General features: G+C 56.1%; 8 protein-coding genes across 8 annotated transcripts; 5 read left to right on the forward strand and 3 right to left on the reverse strand.

Annotated features, from left to right (window-relative positions):
- Nucleotides 1–2,043: 2,043 nt before the first annotated feature.
- On the forward strand, nucleotides 2,044–3,070 carry Malapachy_3383 (rpc40-40 kd subunit of dna-directed rna polymerases i and iii; the record flags this gene model as incomplete). Its single annotated transcript, XM_018137855.1, has 2 exons — nucleotides 2,044–2,911; nucleotides 2,943–3,070. 2 exons carry the CDS (start codon nucleotides 2,044–2,046, stop codon nucleotides 3,068–3,070), a joined length of 996 nt encoding a protein of 331 aa, XP_017993953.1.
- Nucleotides 3,071–3,088: 18 nt separating this feature from the next.
- On the reverse strand, nucleotides 3,089–4,949 carry Malapachy_3421 (dna replication licensing factor mcm10; the record flags this gene model as incomplete). The annotated part of the gene is made up of 6 exons (XM_018137891.1): nucleotides 3,089–3,298; nucleotides 3,331–3,526; nucleotides 3,698–3,823; nucleotides 3,850–4,058; nucleotides 4,089–4,596; nucleotides 4,624–4,949. 6 exons carry the CDS (start codon nucleotides 4,947–4,949, stop codon nucleotides 3,089–3,091), a joined length of 1,575 nt encoding a protein of 524 aa, XP_017993702.1.
- A 334-nt stretch (nucleotides 4,950–5,283) lies between these two features.
- Nucleotides 5,284–6,934, forward strand: Malapachy_3406 (hypothetical protein; the record flags this gene model as incomplete). Its single annotated transcript, XM_018137876.1, has 3 exons — nucleotides 5,284–5,549; nucleotides 5,586–6,344; nucleotides 6,514–6,934. 3 exons carry the CDS (start codon nucleotides 5,284–5,286, stop codon nucleotides 6,932–6,934), a joined length of 1,446 nt encoding a protein of 481 aa, XP_017993797.1.
- A 222-nt stretch (nucleotides 6,935–7,156) lies between these two features.
- On the forward strand, nucleotides 7,157–8,315 carry Malapachy_3409 (hypothetical protein; the record flags this gene model as incomplete). The annotated part of the gene is made up of 2 exons (XM_018137879.1): nucleotides 7,157–8,190; nucleotides 8,294–8,315. The coding sequence occupies 2 exons, from the start codon at nucleotides 7,157–7,159 to the stop codon at nucleotides 8,313–8,315; spliced, it is 1,056 nt and encodes a 351-aa protein (XP_017993794.1).
- Nucleotides 8,316–8,354: 39 nt separating this feature from the next.
- Nucleotides 8,355–11,516, reverse strand: Malapachy_3417 (hypothetical protein; the record flags this gene model as incomplete). The annotated part of the gene is made up of 1 exon (XM_018137887.1): nucleotides 8,355–11,516. One exon carries the CDS (start codon nucleotides 11,514–11,516, stop codon nucleotides 8,355–8,357), a length of 3,162 nt encoding a protein of 1,053 aa, XP_017993862.1.
- A 122-nt stretch (nucleotides 11,517–11,638) lies between these two features.
- Nucleotides 11,639–13,598, forward strand: Malapachy_3403 (drebrin f; the record flags this gene model as incomplete). Its single annotated transcript, XM_018137873.1, has 2 exons — nucleotides 11,639–13,543; nucleotides 13,575–13,598. 2 exons carry the CDS (start codon nucleotides 11,639–11,641, stop codon nucleotides 13,596–13,598), a joined length of 1,929 nt encoding a protein of 642 aa, XP_017993801.1.
- Nucleotides 13,599–13,778: 180 nt separating this feature from the next.
- Malapachy_3402 (cdc4 and related f-box and wd-40 protein) lies at nucleotides 13,779–16,511 on the forward strand (the record flags this gene model as incomplete). Its single annotated transcript, XM_018137872.1, has 1 exon — nucleotides 13,779–16,511. The coding sequence occupies one exon, from the start codon at nucleotides 13,779–13,781 to the stop codon at nucleotides 16,509–16,511; it is 2,733 nt and encodes a 910-aa protein (XP_017993800.1).
- Nucleotides 16,512–16,553: 42 nt separating this feature from the next.
- Nucleotides 16,554–18,569, reverse strand: Malapachy_3391 (noc2-domain-containing protein; the record flags this gene model as incomplete). Its single annotated transcript, XM_018137862.1, has 1 exon — nucleotides 16,554–18,569. The coding sequence occupies one exon, from the start codon at nucleotides 18,567–18,569 to the stop codon at nucleotides 16,554–16,556; it is 2,016 nt and encodes a 671-aa protein (XP_017993911.1).
- Between the last annotated feature and the right edge of the window lie 141 nt (nucleotides 18,570–18,710).

The following is an 18,710-nucleotide window of genomic DNA, read 5'->3' on the forward strand; positions in this document are numbered from 1 at the left end:
GGCAAGAAGGTAAGATACACAAAACTATGTTTGCAAAGTTGTAGGGACTTAAGTACTCGCCCGCACGCGAATTTTTCGCAACTAGTGAAGTGTGGGGAAAGATGACTAACATGAGAATTGGGGCCAACGTGATTGGCAAAGGATATGCGGGGACGCCCACATGCCCCAAATGCGGAGTGGGCGTACGCCAACAAAACATCTCTCTACATTTAATTGTAGTCCTCCAGTGTAATGAAGTAACCTGTGGTCACTTGGCCTTACGCATTTTCTGCATCCTTTGTGCCAAGAAAAACGATCGCTTAATGTAGTATTAAAAACCTTTATTGGATGATAGTGATAAGCCAGATGGAATTGTGGGGCATATTGATCATCCCATGGTACTATGGAGGCTCGAATGCTGTGCTAGACACGGGAGTGCGAGGTATATACATGCGGGGGAGAACTAGGAGACATATGTCAGACTAAATACGCATTTCATAGAGAAATAGCAAGTGCTCAATAAGAGTGGAAAGCGAGCTACCTGCATTACTTTCGAACAGGAGGGCGATTAGCAGCACTCAATCACGGTCAGATATATACAGTGTACACAGTAAATGTGAATAACCACGACTGGGAAGGCAAGGGGATTCACTTACAGCTAGGGATCTAAATGTGTGTAGCAAAAAAAGAGAAATATGCTGGTGTCAAGATGAAAGAGGGAAACCTTTCGAGGTGGATTAGACATGGGGAAATTGTAGCTTCACATACAGCTATATTACTGTTCAAGCGCAGCTAGATAGTCAAAGAATCTTATAAGATATAGACAGCCAATCTACAAAGGCTGGGAAGTAAAAAAAAAGTGCGCGTCTTTAATTCTTTCGTGTTTAGCTATGCTTTTGTTGCTGTATCAGCGCCAAAAAAAGGTTAGTAATCATCGGGCGAGGTATTCTCTTAATCGGGCGACGGAGCTGGTGTAGATCTCATAATGTGCCAAAGTATTTTTGCCTGGATACTACTTTGAAATGATGGAAGTCGAGAGCGATACTTTAATATCATCAGCAGTATCGCTTGATGAAATTGCTCAAGAATACTTGAACAATGCTAGCTTTTCTTCAAAATTCAATTGGATTAAAAGCAAAAACATGTTTTCAGGCGTACACCGCTCGAGTCGTGATGGAAACTGCTTTTACCGTTCAATCGGGTTTGCGTTGGTTACATCGCTGCTATCTCTTGCCTCAGAAAGTCAAAAAACAGTTATTTCTCATTTAAATAATTCAATGTCCCTTCTTTCTGAGTCGGGTATTGACGAGGACATTGCTTATGAATTTTACGCGCCACTGGCTGACTTGGTCAAAAAAGTAATGGAAGGTCATGCTCAACTCCCCGCTATTTTACATGCCTTTACCGATGCTGAGACCAGTAATAGTATCGTCATGTATCTTCGTTTACTGACGAGCGCATATCTTAAGGTAAGTTATCTAGGCGTTCTCTGCTAATGCAAAGGCTAATAAAGATGATTACCTTCCTTTTCTTTTCGACATGTCAGACGGGTCGCCATCGTTAACTATTGAGGACTTCTGCAATAAAGAAGTTGATGCGTTTGGCAAAGACGCCGACCATCTTCAAATTTCAGCACTCAGTCAAGCGTTGCGAACTAACTTTTCTATTATTTATTTGTCTGGTTCAAGTGTATCTTGCGCAGAGAACGACGCGCCTTCATCTTGGCCCTCAGAAGATGAGCCAAATACAAGTGAGATTCCCTGTGACATTGTAAAATTTGAAACTGAATCCACTATTGCAGACTTGGGGTACCTATTATACTGCCCCGGTCACTATGATGTTTTGGTTCAATATTAAGTATCCATATATTTATTAGTTATCCAGCATGCGTTCATAATCTATGCGTCATAGCCTGCCACATAGTCCGTGCGAGCGAGTCGAGCCTTTTGCTCCGATCACGTGCATTTTTTTTTTTTGAGATGACCCTTGTCCGTGAGACGCATAATCTACCACAATCCTTGTGTACGGGTGTCACTGGAGGTTCAAGCCATCATTCATACAACTATGGATAGGAGCAAGGTTGTAGAAATACTCCCAGAAAGGGTTGGAAACGTATCTTCCACCTCGTATCCTAACCAAACGCTTGGTGTATCAGGCGCTTGGGACTTTGAATCGTTCAAAAACAACTTGAAGGTTGACGTGACCCGCTGGACTACTGAGCTATGCGAGTTTGATCTAGTTGGTGTTGATGCAAGCATTGCTAACGCTATTCGACGAACTCTCATTTCAGAAGTACCTACTGTGGCAATTGAACATGTGTATATCTGGAATAACACATCTATTATCCAAGATGAAGTACTTTCTCACCGGCTAGGTCTGATTCCCTTGGCTGTTGATCCCAGGAAGCTGTCATTCAAAATGAACGATGAGGCTAATGATCAAAACACTGTTGTTTTCAACCTGAAAGCTGAGTGCAAGAAGCGTGGTAGCGGAAAGGATGCGTCCATCGATGGCCGGTATGTCTATTCGTCTCAGTTGGAGTGGGAGCCTAAGGGTGACCAGGCTGATATGTTCGTCGATGCAGCGCCCAAGCCAGTAAATGCTGATATTGTTATTGCCAAGATGGCTCCAGGACAAGCCATGGAGATGGAGCTTCACTGCGAGAAAGGCATTGGAAAAGACCATGCGAAGTTTTCACCTGTAGCCACTGCCTCTTACCGTCTTCTTCCTTTGATCGAAATCCTGAAGCCTTTACCAGAAGAGATTATCCCCAAATTCATTTCTTGTTTCCCACAAGGTGTAATTGAGCGGGACGACAACTTTGGTGTACGCGTTGCTGATGCCCGAAAAGACACCGTCAGTCGCGAAGTCCTTCGATACCCCGAGTTTGAGGGATACGTGCGGTTAGGCCGTATCCAGGACCATTTCTTATGTACGTATTCCCGACATTTCTTACATGACAGTTAGCGTGGAGTCCACGGGTGTTTATGAACCTGAAGACCTCTTGCCCGCATCTATTGAGGTGCTTCGGAAAAAGATTTCTCTTCTAAAGCTGGCCCTTGATGCAGTCCCGACGAATGGCCAGGCCTGATGATATATACTTGGAATTCTATGATGTGGGTTTGTCCAAAATAATGAGGTCGTCATCGTCATCTTCATAGTCATGATCGTCGGCTGGCGTTTGAATGTCAGCGTGCTTTAAAATCTCAACATGTCTAGCGCCGGGCCCATCACGGTCTAGCACGTTGGATCGAAATCGCGACGAGCGCAACTGCGCCTTCGGCAATTCGGATGCAGTCATCGTCTGTCGCGCCAATAGCTATGCTGTTAGAATGCAAATCGAATACATACCCTAGATGTAGAGCTGTCAGTGCCAGGGACATGAGCAGAAGATTGTGCTACTCCTTTTCGTGAGGCATTTTCACCCCGCAGAGTAGCTTGAGCAATATGCAATGATTTGGCTGCGGCACTATGCTGCCCAATTTGAGAAAGAAATTTTTTATCCAATTCATCAGGATCGGCTGGCTCGGTGATCTTTGGTGTCTTCCTTGGCGTATCAGGTATTCTCATAGAAGCGATTAACTCTTCATTCATTCTTTCTTTCCGCTTTCTGAGCTTTAGGTTTTCATGTTCATGCCCCATTCGCGCAGTAATATCGTAGGCATGACTTCTAGGATCAGACGGAGGAAGATAAGCCTGATTCCCTGATACAACATACGTTGTGTCCAAGGAAGTACCGGACACATCTAAGCCTGACAGATCTGTCCGATAGTGAACACGCTTACTTGGCTTCCCCGTGAAGTTGCGAGGGACATTTTTTGGTGGTGGAATAAGGGATGATGTGCTTCGATTAGCATAATTAGTACATACGATGTTGCAAATTCCATGCGAGAGCGTTGCTGCGAGGCAATCATCGATTCCAAGTGGTAGTCACAGACCGTGTTACCTGGCACCTTTAGGACAAAAGAAGTGCATCGTTTTCCGTCCTTTTTCTGCGCCTGGCACTGTGCATAATGCTCTGCCCGACCAATAACCAAAATCGAGTCGGCGGAACGAGGAGATATCGTGAGTTCATTGGACTTCCGGGGTTAATCATGGATCATACATACGCCTTTGCGCTTTTTTAGTATGCTTGGATTCAAAAAAGCGACTAGCACACCATCTCTCTCCTTCCATAGTTTTTCAAACGCCCCTCCTGCCTGCCGTTCAGAGGATGGGGGCATAGTTGACGGATCTGTGGACTCAAACACGAGCATGTTCATCCTGCAATGCCCAGGAAGCTGTTGCGTCGTTTTGATAAACTTGGTATCTAGGTCAAAGAGTTTAAAGCCAAAGTACTTTTTGGCAACTCGCTCTTTTGCCTCGTCGTAATGGCCTTTGAATTCAGGCGGGGCAGTATATCGCATAGGACTTTTCTCCCCAATCACGGCGAAAAGGACCCAATCGCCAAACAAAGGCACTTCGTAACTTCCATCCATTAGGGTATCATTATGCGATTTTTGGTAGTCAGAGGAGGCGGAGCCAGTGCGAGACGTGAGAGAATAAAGGGTGCTGGGGGAAATAGCATAGCGACAATCCATATACTGTTGTAGTTTGGCAAAGGAAATGTATCTAGATCTTAAGGTGAGTATTCTAAAAACATACTTAAGCTTCACGTTTGAATATGGCTCAAAGTGTTCAAAGTTCGGGTCATCACTGCGGGGCTCAAAGGTGCCTGGGCCTCGTTGCAAAGTCTCCAATAACTCCAAGCGCTCGTTGCGATAAGATCCACTCGAAGGATGCTGATTGAAATTTGTGGATCTTGACGCTGATAGCATTTGAAGCTCTTCACGTTTCTTCCGTTGCACATGATCGAGGCCTTGCACCTCTGTCGCACAGACGCTCAATGATGTCGTTTGTGCGCGTTGAATAGACTGTGCACGTCGCTTCGCATACTGAATGGAAGCGTCTTGGAGGTTTTCTACATTCATGAGAGTAATGACACGTACCTATGCCTCTCGTTACCGCTTCAGACATTACATTGCGTCCCACGCAAGCTGACGCCTCAGGTTGGTCCCTGCTCATGATCAGGGAGGCAACACGTCTCTTTCACGTCTGTGAATGTGTTTTAGTCAGAGTCAGGTAACGTGCGCGTACGGCGCAGCTAGATATGTGGAGAAGGGGGCGGGGCGGGGCGATATGAAATTTTGATTACAAGCGCAAGCCCAGCGCAGCGCTCTTCTGACCCCAACGCTGTTGACTGTCTGGCAGGACAGGCAGTGAATCTTTCCAGGGCCGTCGCATTGTGCGGTGAAAGCATACAACATGCTTTCCGCACAAGATCCTTATCCTCCTGTATCTAGTCAGAAGCCGGCTCCAGATGATGCTGAAATTGATGGGTCAGCTCCTCAAATTTGCGTCGACTATCTGAGCCATGAATGGAAAGACGAAGATGTTTGGAGCAGTTGGAAGGCTATGACCAAACGGAAATACGAAATAGCTAATGGTGTTCGACTTGAAAATGCCAGCTGGAGGACCTGGGCTAAGCAGCGTGGTAATCTGAAGACAGTGAGCCCCGAGACTCTCAATTGGTACGTATAATATGGCCTATGCGCTAACAGAGATAGGCTGAAAGAAAGTGATGTGACCTGGCTGTATGGTCCATTGCATAGAGAGGCCTCTGCCTTTCCTCCGACAAAAGTGTCGTCCATGGAAGATCGTTTGGGTATTGATACCGGTAAGAAGTCTATTCTCAAGCACCGTACTCTCACAGAAATCCTTCAAGCGCCGTTCCAGATATCGCCACCCAATGGCCGTTTGGGTGTGGATGAAGAGGAAGATGATATTGTGGATGTTCCCGACACGTCTGCTACGATCAAACGGAGGCCGAAGAACATCACCATGAACTTGGGTATTCCATCGAGTTCGAGAGGCGTCGGTACATTCAAGAAGGATCGGCACATTAGCTTCAACAACACCGTGGAGCAATGTATAGCCGTAGACGAGATTCCTGCGGAAGAGTACTATGATGACACATCGGACTATGACGACGAGAGTAGTGACGAAGATGAGCATGATGACATGGCCATGTCTGTTGCTAGCATTGCATCGGCGCACTCCAAGCCAGGTTCGGACGGCGCGAAGCGGGCGATTATTGCCAAGTTGGAGCCTACTCAACTCAAGATGGGCCATGAATATTCGCCGGATTGGGACCGCGGCCGACCCATCAGCAGCTTTATCGATAGCGATGATGAACAATTTGGCGAAGTGGACTCGCGGTACTCTGTGGCTGATACCATTCCTGTCACCCATGATTTTTCCTTTGATCAAGATGATGGATACGACTATGACTCTGACGACGACTATGAAGCGCATCATTCATCCACGTATACGCACGCTACACCTTCTCTCCACGACGAAGGCACGTTACCGCCCCGTACTGACAGAGCCAGTGAGTGATTCGACCGGGGATAGCTCGGACAGTTTTGAGCGCGGACGGCCATACAAGAGCGTTGATTTACCGTCGTTTGATGATTCTCAAGGATCCATTTCAAGCCAGATACCCCATAAACTGCAAGACAATTCGGAAGATCCACTTGTCGTGGATGTCCAGAACCTGCCCGGCTTGGCTGTTCATGATACAGCCTCGTTGCGTGGCAGCCAAGGGGTCCGTCGTGCCTCGTTCCTTTCGGCACAGGGCGGCCCTACTCCCTCCAATACTCCTACCATACCTCTATCGGGCGATCGTGAAAAGCGCATTGTGCATATGAGTCGTGGCCGCCCATCCTCGCGTACGTCTGGTGCCCTCGTCGCACCGGCGCCCTCGCTTCCGCAAGTGCCTTTGGCCGAGGACTATGTGGAAGAAAGCGAGGGTGGCCTCATTGGAACAGCTGTTGAGCTGCTCAACACAGCTCGGGATTTGCTCGGCGCCATCATGGGCTCCCCTCGCAACCCCGGCCAGTCGTGGTATGAATAAGCCGGCGCCGGGGTGAACAAGGAGACGCCAGTCCCTTGAGCTGTTTTTTTATTTGCCGCCACTCGGCCCGATACGCGCCCCGATCTGTGTGCCTGTCGATAGCCTCATCCTCATCATGGTAGGATGCACGGGCCTTGAGGAAGGCTGTATCAGTGTATGACACTCTCCGGACGAGGATCCTGTATAAATCTCCATCTCATAATGCATTCCCCCCCCTACGTTATGGAGACGTGGTACTCCTGCATGCACACACCCCACGAGCCCATGTCAGCGCCGCCGCTGGCCGTGCTGGAGCGAGGCGCGTCGAGAACAGATGTATCGAGTAGTGTGACCATCCCGTCGAGCATCCTGCTCTCTGACGCATCAGTATCGCCAGGAATAGGGGTGGATGTGCCTTTACTGCAGGAAGACTTGTCGGAGCCCGAATTTCCTGCGCAGGCCAGCGAGCCTAGTGCGATGCTGTATACGATGCCGGCCAAGGACCAGATCCAACTGCCTCTCAAGCTGGGCGTGCCAGTTCTTGATACGCGAACCAATCCCTATGTGGACCTTGCGACGCATTTGCGTCGGCATGGCATGAACGCCGAGGCGCGTGAGTTTGCACGCTCTCAAGTCACTTGTGAGTTTGTACTGCATGCGTTCCTCACGATGCACAAGCCGTCTACGACGCCGAGCGAGGACACTGCTGAGCGAGCGAGCAAGGCGGGAGAGGATGTGGCGCGTGCTCTTGAGCAGTGTTTCCAGCTGAGTTTGCCCAGTGTGCATGAACAACTGCGTCATGCTGCGATGGGGATGTCGATGCCGCCGGGCCATGCCATTCTTCCGTCGGCGCTACGTCTTGCATGGACGCGAACGGGACCGTACGACAAGACACAGAGCGTGCCGGTGCTACCAACCCATGTCCTTGCGTTGGGCCGGCACGTCCAAAGCGTCAAGGATACGCAGGGCGCTGAGCATACGCTGGCCGTGACGCCCTGTGTGTTGGTGCCAGTGCACTGGATTGTGTACGTCCTGCAATGTGCGCATATGCCTACTGCTATATCCTTCAGCTCGGCGCAGGGGGGCACGCTGCCCGTTGTGCCTATGGCCATGCCGTACCCCAAGCTGTGGTCCCACATGCACTTGTGGCTCTACACGCGCGACCCGAGCAAGCTGCTGGCCAGTCTGCTCCCGCTCGCATCGATGCTGCATATGGTGCATGGCACGTCGCTCGATGGCCTTCCATTCTCTGCGATCATCGATGTGCTCGCATGCCAGTCCGTATCGCTTCTCCTTCGCTTGGCACTGCGCATTCGCGCGACGTGGCACAACGGACGGCATATCGGGATCTTTGCCGATGCATTTTGGCAGACGCTACAGCGGGGATGGGACTTGGTCGTAGGGGCTATCATCATACGGAAAGGGCGCACACCACCACCCCCTACCAACGAGCGTTCAGCGCGCGCATACGGATCAGCGGCCGTGTGATGGCAATGCCGGCCATCAGGCCGAGGATCGTAAGCACCAGCTGCGTCTTGTTGAACGATGTATGTAGACGGTCAAAGGGACCGGACGGCGAAGCCACCGTGTATACCCAATCGAGACCTGTAGCCAGGACCATCGACGAGCTTTCCAGAAGCGCAGGCGCCGTCACGATGCGATCAAGATGCGCCGCGAGATGGTTCGTCTTGATCAGCTTCCACGCAGGCTCGTCCGGCAATACTGGCTGGTAGGGCAGGAGGCCTTCTTCCTGGTCTTCCTTCGTCGGCTTGCCTACAGGACGGCGTGGGTCCAAGAAGCGGCGTGGAAGAAGAAGAACTTCGCTGCGGTTGTTCGCAATCACGAGACTGCGCCTCGCGACGCCCAGCGTCGTGCGTGTCGTGGCCATCGCACGTACGCTGTACGGCAGCACAAACGTCTGCACAAACGCCGTGGGCGACTGCCGCGTACGCAGCTCGCCCTCGTTGTTGCCACGTGCCAACGACGAAATGTAGCGGGCATCATTTTGGCCCTCGCGCTCGTACAGCTCCATCGACAGCAGACGCTCCGAGCCCAGGACTTCGTCAGCTTGGTACTGCAGTGTAATCCAGTTCTCGGCGTAGGTCGAGTGCAGCTGTCCACTGGCGAGGCCCGGCACCTGCAGCTGGTACACCATTTCGCCGCTCACGACATCGATGACGTAGACATGCGCGAGCTTCGCCTGCTCGTCGTACGTCACAATCACGCGAGCATGCGGATTCAAGTACTTGTACAGCACCGAGCGATCGCCACGCACCGTGCCGAGACTCGCCACATGGTCCCGACTGGGATCGTGCATAGCCACGACACGCTCTGTCGGCGAGAGCGGCATGCGCCACGTAGGAAGCGTGTCCTGCTCGAGCAGGTACCCTTGCAAAGCCTGGCCCCCCTCCAGCGTCATGATGTACATCGGCTCCGAGCTCACAGGCCGCAAAATCTGGCCGTTCGCACACACAAAGCTAACGTGGTCCGCCGCTTGGTACACATCTCGAATGGCGCCATCACACACCGTCGCGCCGTCCTGCGAGCCAAGCAGCTCGCCTGTGAGTGGGTCCAAATCCCACACTCGTGTCTCGAGCGGCTGGCCAGGCATCGTCACTTCCGCCACGACCAGCGCCAGTGGCGGGAGCGGCTTCCCGTTGTCGTCCAACGAGCCCGTGGCACGCGTCTGCACGAGATGCGTCACGTTGACATGCGGCTCCGGCGCGCCTTCCGCCTCGCCAAAGCCCACCAGGCTGCGTTCCCACACGATCGCCGAGCCATGGAGCGTCTGGTTCACACCGTACACCTTGCCCTGCCGCGATGCTGCAAGCACCAGCATATCGAAACCAAAGCGATCGTGGTGCAGTGTCGCATTCGACGCTGCACGCGGCGCCTCGAGCAACGTAGCACTGTCAGTGCGAGGACCACCCGCGACAGGGCCCATCTTGTCCTGCGCACTCGGCGACGCCCCGCCCAGCAGCGTCTGCATCGCACTGCCCAACGACGCAAGATCGCGATGCGCCGAGGCACGCACGTACGCCGTAAGCCACTGTGGCACACTCGCCAGCAAACGCACGTGACGGACCACGCGGCCTGCCCACGATTCACGCTCCAGCGCGGCGTACGGCGCCATCCAAGCGGTCGAGGGAGCGAGCGCCACGGCGGCAGGGCCCAACCCTGCATCGGGCAAGCTCACGAGCAGGGTTTGCACAGGCTGGGATAGCCCTTCTTCCAAGACCCACTTCTGCTCGGCATCATGGACCAACTGCACACTGCCCGACGACGTCACGAGGCCCACACGCACAGCGAGACGCTGCGGTCCCTGCGGCGCGGCTTCCACAGCAGCGGCTAGGACGTTGCCGTGGCGGTCATGGTCGTATTGGTACGACATGCCAGTGACTTGGCCACGATGTCCTCCGTTCACGGCATCGGCCCAGAACACATGCTGGTTCATCAGGTGCTGGCCCCGCGTAAAGTACATGCGCAAGACGTACGCATGGCCCTGGCGATCCAGGACACCATCGTACACGGCATCCGGCGCCACCTCTTCGAATTCCCACACGCTGCGCAACGTACCTTCCACGCCCACCTGCAACACCTCGGCCGTGGAGTCCGCACGCTGGCCAACAAACAGACCACGGTCGCCCAGGCCGACATCATACAGCTGCGCAAACTGGCTCTTGCCGGCCTTGAGTACCTTGACTTTCGGCGTAGGCTCATTGAGGCGCATCGCATGCACAGAGCCATCGCGCGCGAGCCACGCAATGTGCGGACCGCCACTGGGCGTCGCATGGAGCACGTCAGGAATGTGACGACGGCGCGCGTACGGCAGAAGAATCACACTCGACAGATCGCGCAGGTCGTCCCGCACATCGTACACGGCCAACTGCTCGGCGGTACGCGCGAGCACCGTGACGCGTGGCTGCCACTTGGTACCTACGCGCGTCGCGCCAACGACATACAGGTGGTTGTCGTACGGCACCACGTACAAAATACGCTGCTCCTGCTCGGGCGTCCACGTCCAAAGAAGCTCACCATATCGAATACGGAACAGGGAGCCACCTACCGCTGCCACGACATCCACACCGCCCGACTCGAGGAACGCGGCGTGAATCGGTACCTGGTCGAGCAAGGGCTGGACATCGAACGAGATGCTCCAGTCCATAATACCTGTCTTTCCCATGACCAGACGCAATGTCAGATTGTCCTTCGTACTGCCAAGCAGCAACGTCTCTTCATGCGGGATCATACTAATCACTTCGTCGCCTTTGTCCAACACACGACGCCAGACCATGCTGCCATCGCGCGGATTGAGCGCACCAATGGTACCTGCGTCTGTCATAGTAATAAACGCTGTCGACGTCTGGGTATTCACATCCTGTGAGTCACGAATGAAGCGCTGGAAGCGTGGGTGCACTGCTCGCACGCTCTTGCGCGGCTCCGTGACGGGCACACCAAAGTACGGCGACAGGTGCGAACTTACAGGCGGCGCAGGCTTCTTTGGCGTAAGTAGATGCAGAAATGCATGGGCACTCGACTGGTTCGGAACCAGGGAGGCCAGTACGGCAAAGCACAGCAGCCACGAGACCCACCGTGCCAGCATAACGTACGCGGCGAAGCGCCTGGGAGCGACCGCGGCGCGACCAGGCACTTCGCCTCCTTCTTCATCACGTGACGTGGCTGTGGAGGCGCTCGAACCAACAATGGCCCGCTTCGCCACGGACCATGTCGCTGCAGGTGAATTTATCGTCGCCTGCTATCCGTACTGCGTACGAAAAGGTGCTGGATGGTGTCAAAGACTATCTCGTTCTTTCGTACAAGAAACTCTCGAATGATCTCGACGTTACTGCGAACGAAAAGGGCTCGCTGGACGACCTAGCGGAGGAATTCTCCGATGGCAAGATCCAGTACGCCCTCGCGCGGGTGGTCGATCCGAATACCAAGCTGCCCAAGTTCGTGCTGATCAATTGGTGTGGTGAAGGTGTGCCTGAGAACCGCAAAGGTTTATTCGCGTCGCACAGCGCCGCTGTAGCTGACTACTTTAAAGTATACCATGTCTCGATTCAGGCACGCTCCGACGATGATATCGCTCCGGCGCTGATTTTGCGCAAGGTCACAGACAGCAGCGGCAGCAAGTATGGTGTCGCAAGTTCTCGAGCTTCCGAGCCCATTGCGCCTGTGGGCACTTCCCACAAGCCTGTGGGTACGCCGGATATTCGTGGCATGCAGGCCAAAGCGCCAAAAGACTCCATTGCGCCCGTCGGCACAGCCTACACCCCAGCGCGAGACGAGTTGCAGCTGTTACGTGAAGGCAAGCTTAAGAACTCGGACGCGCCGCCGATTGCGCCGCGCCCTATGCCTAGCGCCTCGAAAGTGCCACCCCCTCGAACGACACCGGCCCCCCCTCCTTCGCAAGCTGTTCCGCCCCGCCCCTCGGCAGCGGCGCCTACGCCCGTCGAGGCACCGCCAAAGCCTGCGGATGATGATCGAATCCGGCCCGTAGGCACAGCGTATACACCGGTCTCTCTCCCTCGACCAGGCAAGCTGTCGTCGGATCGAACGAAGCTGTTCTCGCAGCCATCCGAGACGTCGACCCCAGCTCCGATCCGGCGCACAACGCCTGGCAAGCTCACATGGAGCCAGCGTCAGGAAATGGCACGGAAGCAGCAGGAAGAGGCCGAGCAAGCGGCTGCAGACGCCGACATCATCCATACGCCTGCTTCGTCGTCGCGAAGTAACGAAGCCGCAAAGGTGGTGCCCCCACCTCCGCCTGCGCCGCCTAGCGAACCTGCGCATTCCGTGGACGAAGTAGTCTCCAAGATGCAGGGCACGTCGCTAGGCGAGACGGGAGGAAACACGACGTCCAAAGCGTCGCAAGGTGTGCGCGCCACGGTGCTGTACGACTATGAGGCTGAGGAAGACAATGAGCTGACCTTGCGTGAAGGCGATATTCTTACGCAGGTCGACCAGGTGGACGAGGGTTGGTGGTCTGCCACAGGCCCGGATGGCTCGGTGGGTCTGTTTCCTGCTAACTATGTGGAATTGCTGGAAGACGCAGCTACTGAGGCAGCAGCGGTGCCGAAGGCCCCTTCGCCGCCTGCACCTGTACCGCCACCTGCGGCGCCGACACCGGCTGGCGAAGACGTTCCACCACCGCCGCCGCCGCCGCCGCCACCTGCACCGCCTGCACCTGCCACCGCCGAGGCCGACGACGATACGCCACCACCACCACCTCCTCCTCCTCCTGCACCGCCAGCGCCACCAGCTCCTACTGAGGCAGCGGATGATAGTGCGCCGCCGCCGCCGCCACCTCCGCCGCCGGCTCCACCGGCCCCACCGGCCCAGGAGGAAGTGCCTCCGCCGCCACCTGCTCCTCCCGCGCCTGCACCGGTCCCTACACCAGCAGGCGAAGAGGTACCGCCACCGCCACCGCCGCCGCCGCCGCCCGCCACTGCCGCCACTGCCGCCGCTACGGCCCCTCATGCCATTGCGTTGTACGACTATGAGATTGATGAAGACAACGAAATCGAATTGGTCGAGGGTGATCGCATTGTGGATATTGAGTTTGCGAGCGACGACTGGTGGAGTGGCAGGAACGAGCGTACGGGAGCTACAGGACTGTTCCCAGCGGTATGTATTGCATACGACTAACCCATGCTAGAATTACGTCGAGTACCAAGGCTAGTTTGTTCGTAGTAACGTACAGCCATAGGTCGGTCGTGATGCAGTCTCGGTCCGTGCACGGGCCATGTGGTAACATGGCCTACGAGGACGAACGCGTGACTGCGCCGACGCGTCACGTCGGCGTCCGTCCTCGTCCTGGACGCCGTGCATACAGACGTAGGCGCGTGGTGTTGGGTGAGAGATGGAGATGGCATCGCTGCCTTCCACGTCGTCCACGCCGATGCCTGTGCGTGGCGAGGGGGCCGATAGGGCGGGGCCGATGGCTCCGGCGTCGCCGGAAGCACCATCGCAGGGCGAGATCGCTAAGCTAGCGCCGGAGACGCTGGCGCGGGTCTTTGCGTACCTGGATCCACGATCCCTGTCACAGTGTGCACAGACATGCCGCGCATGGAATGCCATCGTATCGCTGGACACGACATGGCGTGCTGCGCTCATGGTATCGTTTGGGCTCGAAGAGCGTGAAGAGCGAATTATTGCCGCCTCCGCAGCGAGTGGCGATCCCGCCTGGTTGGCGCTACGTACGGCGCCAGCGCTTCGTCGTATGCAGCCAAGTTGGCGGGGGGAGTACTTTGCACGTACGGCGCTCCTCCGTCGCTGGCGCAAGTCACGTATGCCGACTGTGCTAACCGATCCACGTATTTCGCAGATCGATATGTTGGCGCTCAGTGCCTCGCATCGCTTTGTGCTCTCGCTGTCGTACGGTTTCAGTGTAGCATCGCGGTCCAATGCTATCACGGGGAAAGTCGCGAAAGACTTCCTCGATGCGCAAGGCTTGACCACCAGGAGTGCAAATGGCTATCCGAATGTCGAGCACAGCCCTGTAACGACTTCGATGGCGACCGATGCTACAGCGTCGCGCATCGTATGGGGCCACCGATCCGGCGACATCTCGCTTACGACCATCGACTGGCGGGGCCAGAATGCCCGCGGCACCGTACACAACCGCGCATGGCCTGCGGGCCGCGCCCATGCAGCGCCTGTGACGGCGATCCATGTCGTGCCGCCACCCGATCGAGGTGGGATGCACTCGGAAGAGCGGTACCGACAACAGCTGTCTCAATTGGGCGATATGGCGTCTACGTTTGCTACGGCGGCGGCTGATGGCACAGTGATGGTATGGCACCCGAAACTCTCGGAGCCGCTTTGGCGCGGCACAGCGTATACCTCGTCGCCGGACCATCCTACCCCTATCGGATCGCACGTCGTGACGCATGTGGAGTACGCGCCATGCCATGGCGCATTGGTCGCGGCGCGACGCGATGGGGCCTTGGTCGTGTGGCAATCCATTCCCTGGGGGCGGATCGTGCGCGATGCCTTGGAAGCGGCGCGCGCACATACCACCATCGAGCCTGCCACAGAAGGCGAACGTAGGCACATTCCTGCCTTGAAAGCCGAGCAGCCTCTGGCGACGATGGCCTTGGACGCCATGGACGATCGATTGGCCTGTCTACTTCACTATACCAACGACCGTGTGTTTTTCCGCGTGGACATTCACGGGACAGATGTACATACGACAGTGTTTGGCGCGCCTCGCGCCTCGCCACTCACCTGTCTGCGCTGCGAATGGGACGTCCGATCCAAGCCGCTGCCGCTGCCTGCGTCGATCGTGGCCCGGCTCCGTGCTTCGCGCCTGCAAGAGCGCAAGTTTGTATGTGCCGGCACGGCCTCCGGCGCTGTAGGCGTGTGGGAATGGGACGCGGAGGGCGAGCCATGGCAGGCGAAGGAGCAGGCACTGTGGCAAGGCACAGACGCCGTCCCAACGGCGCGGCAAGTGCGGCCTGCGCTGGTGTTTGATGGCCACCACCATGCCATCACTGCCATCGCATGTACGCCAGCCTTGATTTTGATTGGGTGTGAGGACGGAATGATGAAGGCATTGGATGCGTTGGCAGGGCATGTCGTGCGTGTATTCCATGAACGGGCAGCGCGGCGGCATCCTGCGCGGATGCTGGCCGAAGGCATGCTAAGCGAAGACGATGCTGCGCGGTTCCGTGTGCACCATATTATTGCAGCGCATGATATGCTGGTAGCGTCTATTGGGCGTCAAGTGCTCTCATGGCGCACCCACGACGAGGCGGCGGCGCCTGTCGACCCCAAAGGCGCGAAAGCGCACAGGGCCAAGGCGGGTATGAGTGAGCGTGGGCGAATGCGAGCAGATTGGGACCGTGTCGTGCAGGAAGAGCAGCAGCACATGCAGTACGAACGGGAGGCCGCTGCGGCTACACAGGCTGAGCGGGCCGCCATGGTCCAGCGTGTGCATGGCGCATTGGACGAAGATGCCGCGTTGGATTACGCGCTGATGCTCAGTCGCGAGGACTCGGCCGCGGCATCCAACATGGACGACTTATCGTCGGACCTCATGTACGGCTTGGACGATCTTGATTTGGACGTGCACGACGGCGATAGCGATGCCACGCCTCTCTCGCCGAGCTTGCCAAGTAGGCGCACACGCGATCCCTGGCACACGAGATCGTCGGCGGCCGGGAGTCCGCACGATGCGTACAGTCAGTCGTGGAGCAAACTGCGTACGATCCCACGGCCGACGTCTCATGCCGAGATGCGGGGCGTAGGGAGTACGAGCTCCTCCCTGTCCTCCTGCTCGCCGTCTATGCCACAGCACAGTCCGCTGGAATGGCCCGTGCCTACACAGGCGTCGTCGTCGCGCCCTATGGCCCGCTCGCCTGCATCGTTGGGCGCCTGGGCGACCAAGTCTCCGACATTGCGTGCCGTGGACGCACCGGCGTCCCACTCGTCCACCGGCCGTAGTGCCCTGGTCGCCCAGACGCCTCGCCTGCCACGCGCCGAGAAGGCCGCCACGTCGCAGGACGACGAGATGGACGACGATTTACGACTCGCCCTCGCGCTCTCGCTCACCGAGTACGAAGCGACGCAGTCGGATCACAGTAAAAAATAGTACCAGTACATCATCGGCTACACAGTCGTGCAGCAAGCCTACTTACTCTTCTTCATCGTCAACGACATGCGCTGTCTGCTGCAGCAAACGCTGCTTCTGCTCGCGGACTTTCCGCGCGAGCCGCAGCGCCTGCTGCAGCGGCGCCTCCGCTTTCTCGTCGCGCAAAAACGCATCGACTTGTGCATGCTGGTTCGGGGCGAATTCCACCGATGCACGGCGCTGCGTGATCCACGTCGAGGTCTGCTGCACCTTATCGAGCAGCGGCTTGATCGCATCGTGAAGACGCGTGTTGGGCGATGCCTTGACGACGCGACGAAGCTGGACGACCATCGGGATGACCATCTCTGGGAACGAAATGCTGCGAGCCTGCGTCGCAAGGAACTCGAGAAGAGCAAACGCAAACTCTTCAGCAAGCTGATTCGCATACACCTTCGTACGAACGTACGCCGCAGGCGCACGGAACGTCGTGTCGAGGTCCAGCGGCTTGAGTGTCGCGCCCTTGCCGCGGCGCTGGAACTCGCTGCTGTCAAAGACCTCCAAAATAAGCGGCGCCAGAGGGATATACACATGGGTCGCCTGCATAAGCCGCAGCATGGAGCGAAGCACATGCAGACGCAGCGGGAAGTAGCGCGACATGGGCACGAGGCGCGCTACGCCCAGCGCCACTTGGACCAGGGGGTACACCAGCGGACGCATAGGACTCGGCACACCGCTCGCCGCCTCCAGATCCACATGGCACGTCTTCGCAAGCACCAACGACCAAAAGTCAAGGCAGTGCAAGTAGGGCCAGTTCAGCACGGACTGGTATTGCTCCTGCGTCTTGAGCTTTAGGCAGTTGCGCAGCGAAATGGCCAGCTGACGGATGAACCCAAACGCTTGTTGGTAGCTCGCCTCTGGATGCAGCGTAAACAGCTCGCATGCTGTGTTCTTCATCAGCGCAATCTGCTCCAAAGTGTGAGGCTTCGTCTGCTTGGTATGCCGGATCAGTGTATGGTACGTGCTCTTCAGACAAAAGTCGATCATCTCATCGTCGAACGCCGAGGCAGTCGTCACAAACAAGCACGAGAACGCGGCTAGTCGCACACGGTCCTCCCCCGTGGCCCAGTGCTCCAGAAGCGCACGCACATAGTCGCGCGTCACACGGCGGTCATGGTGCAGATACGGCACCATCTTGGCCGACTCGGTGAGGGCCACATACACCATATCAGGCTCAGGCGAGGTCTTCAGGAACTGCACGACGCTCAAAAAGTAGCTGCGCACTGGGCGGAAAAGCGCATGCCATTTCTTCGTGTTGGTCGGTACTTTGAACCTGCCATCGTTCCCTTTTTTGTACGGCACATGGTGCTCCATGATCATAGGCATATACTTGAACGTCGTGATGATCAGTTTCGAGTACACAGCACTGTCCTCCACGCGGAACGCCGTGGACGCCACGCGCTCGTCGTCCGTAGACACGGCCGCGCGGAACGCCAGTAGGAGGCGGCGCAGGGCACGAGGCGATCGGTGACGAAGCAGCTCCTTCTGCCATGCACGCAGCAGGTCCATGGTGAGCACGCGTGCCTCTTCCTCCTCCTCCTCCTCGTCTTCCTCGTCGTCATCCGCCTCGTCGTCCCCTTGGCCAAACTCTAGCAAGTCCTTATCGTTTTCCTGCAAATACTTGTAGAACTCAGGGTCCGTCTCTGCCAGCTTAGCAAGGTCCTGCGCATGCTCCTCTTCATCGAGCTCATCGACGCCGTCCAAGTCGTCGTCGTCGTCGTCGTCGTCGATGGCATCGCTAGCCTCCTCGTCATCGTCGTCCGCATCGTCCATGCCTTCACGGAAGCCACCTGCAAGGAAATCATCGACACTCATACCACCCTGCGCGTCCGTTGATGCGACCTTCTCCTCATCGTCCTCCGCTTCACTGGCCTCATCGTCACCGACATCCACGCCACGTCGGCCCACAGGGCGCTTGTTCTTCACGTACTTGAGCTTTTTCTTGGCATCACGTCGCTGTTGCAACGTCGCATCGAGTTTGTTTTTTACAAACTTCTTCGTACGCTTCGTCGCTTTGGCCATCGTCACGTCGCGCACGAACGAAAACCCACCGCCCAGACGTCGTACGTCTGGGCCATGCACCGCAAAAAAAAAGTCGGTCGTGCATGACTCGGCCGAAGGTCCATCGCTGTACGTAGGCCGTGCGCTGCGCGGCGCACAAGC

Source organism: Malassezia pachydermatis (genome assembly GCF_001278385.1).
Source record: "Malassezia pachydermatis strain CBS 1879 chromosome Unknown scaffold1, whole genome shotgun sequence".
NCBI lineage: Eukaryota > Fungi > Basidiomycota > Malasseziomycetes > Malasseziales > Malasseziaceae > Malassezia > Malassezia pachydermatis.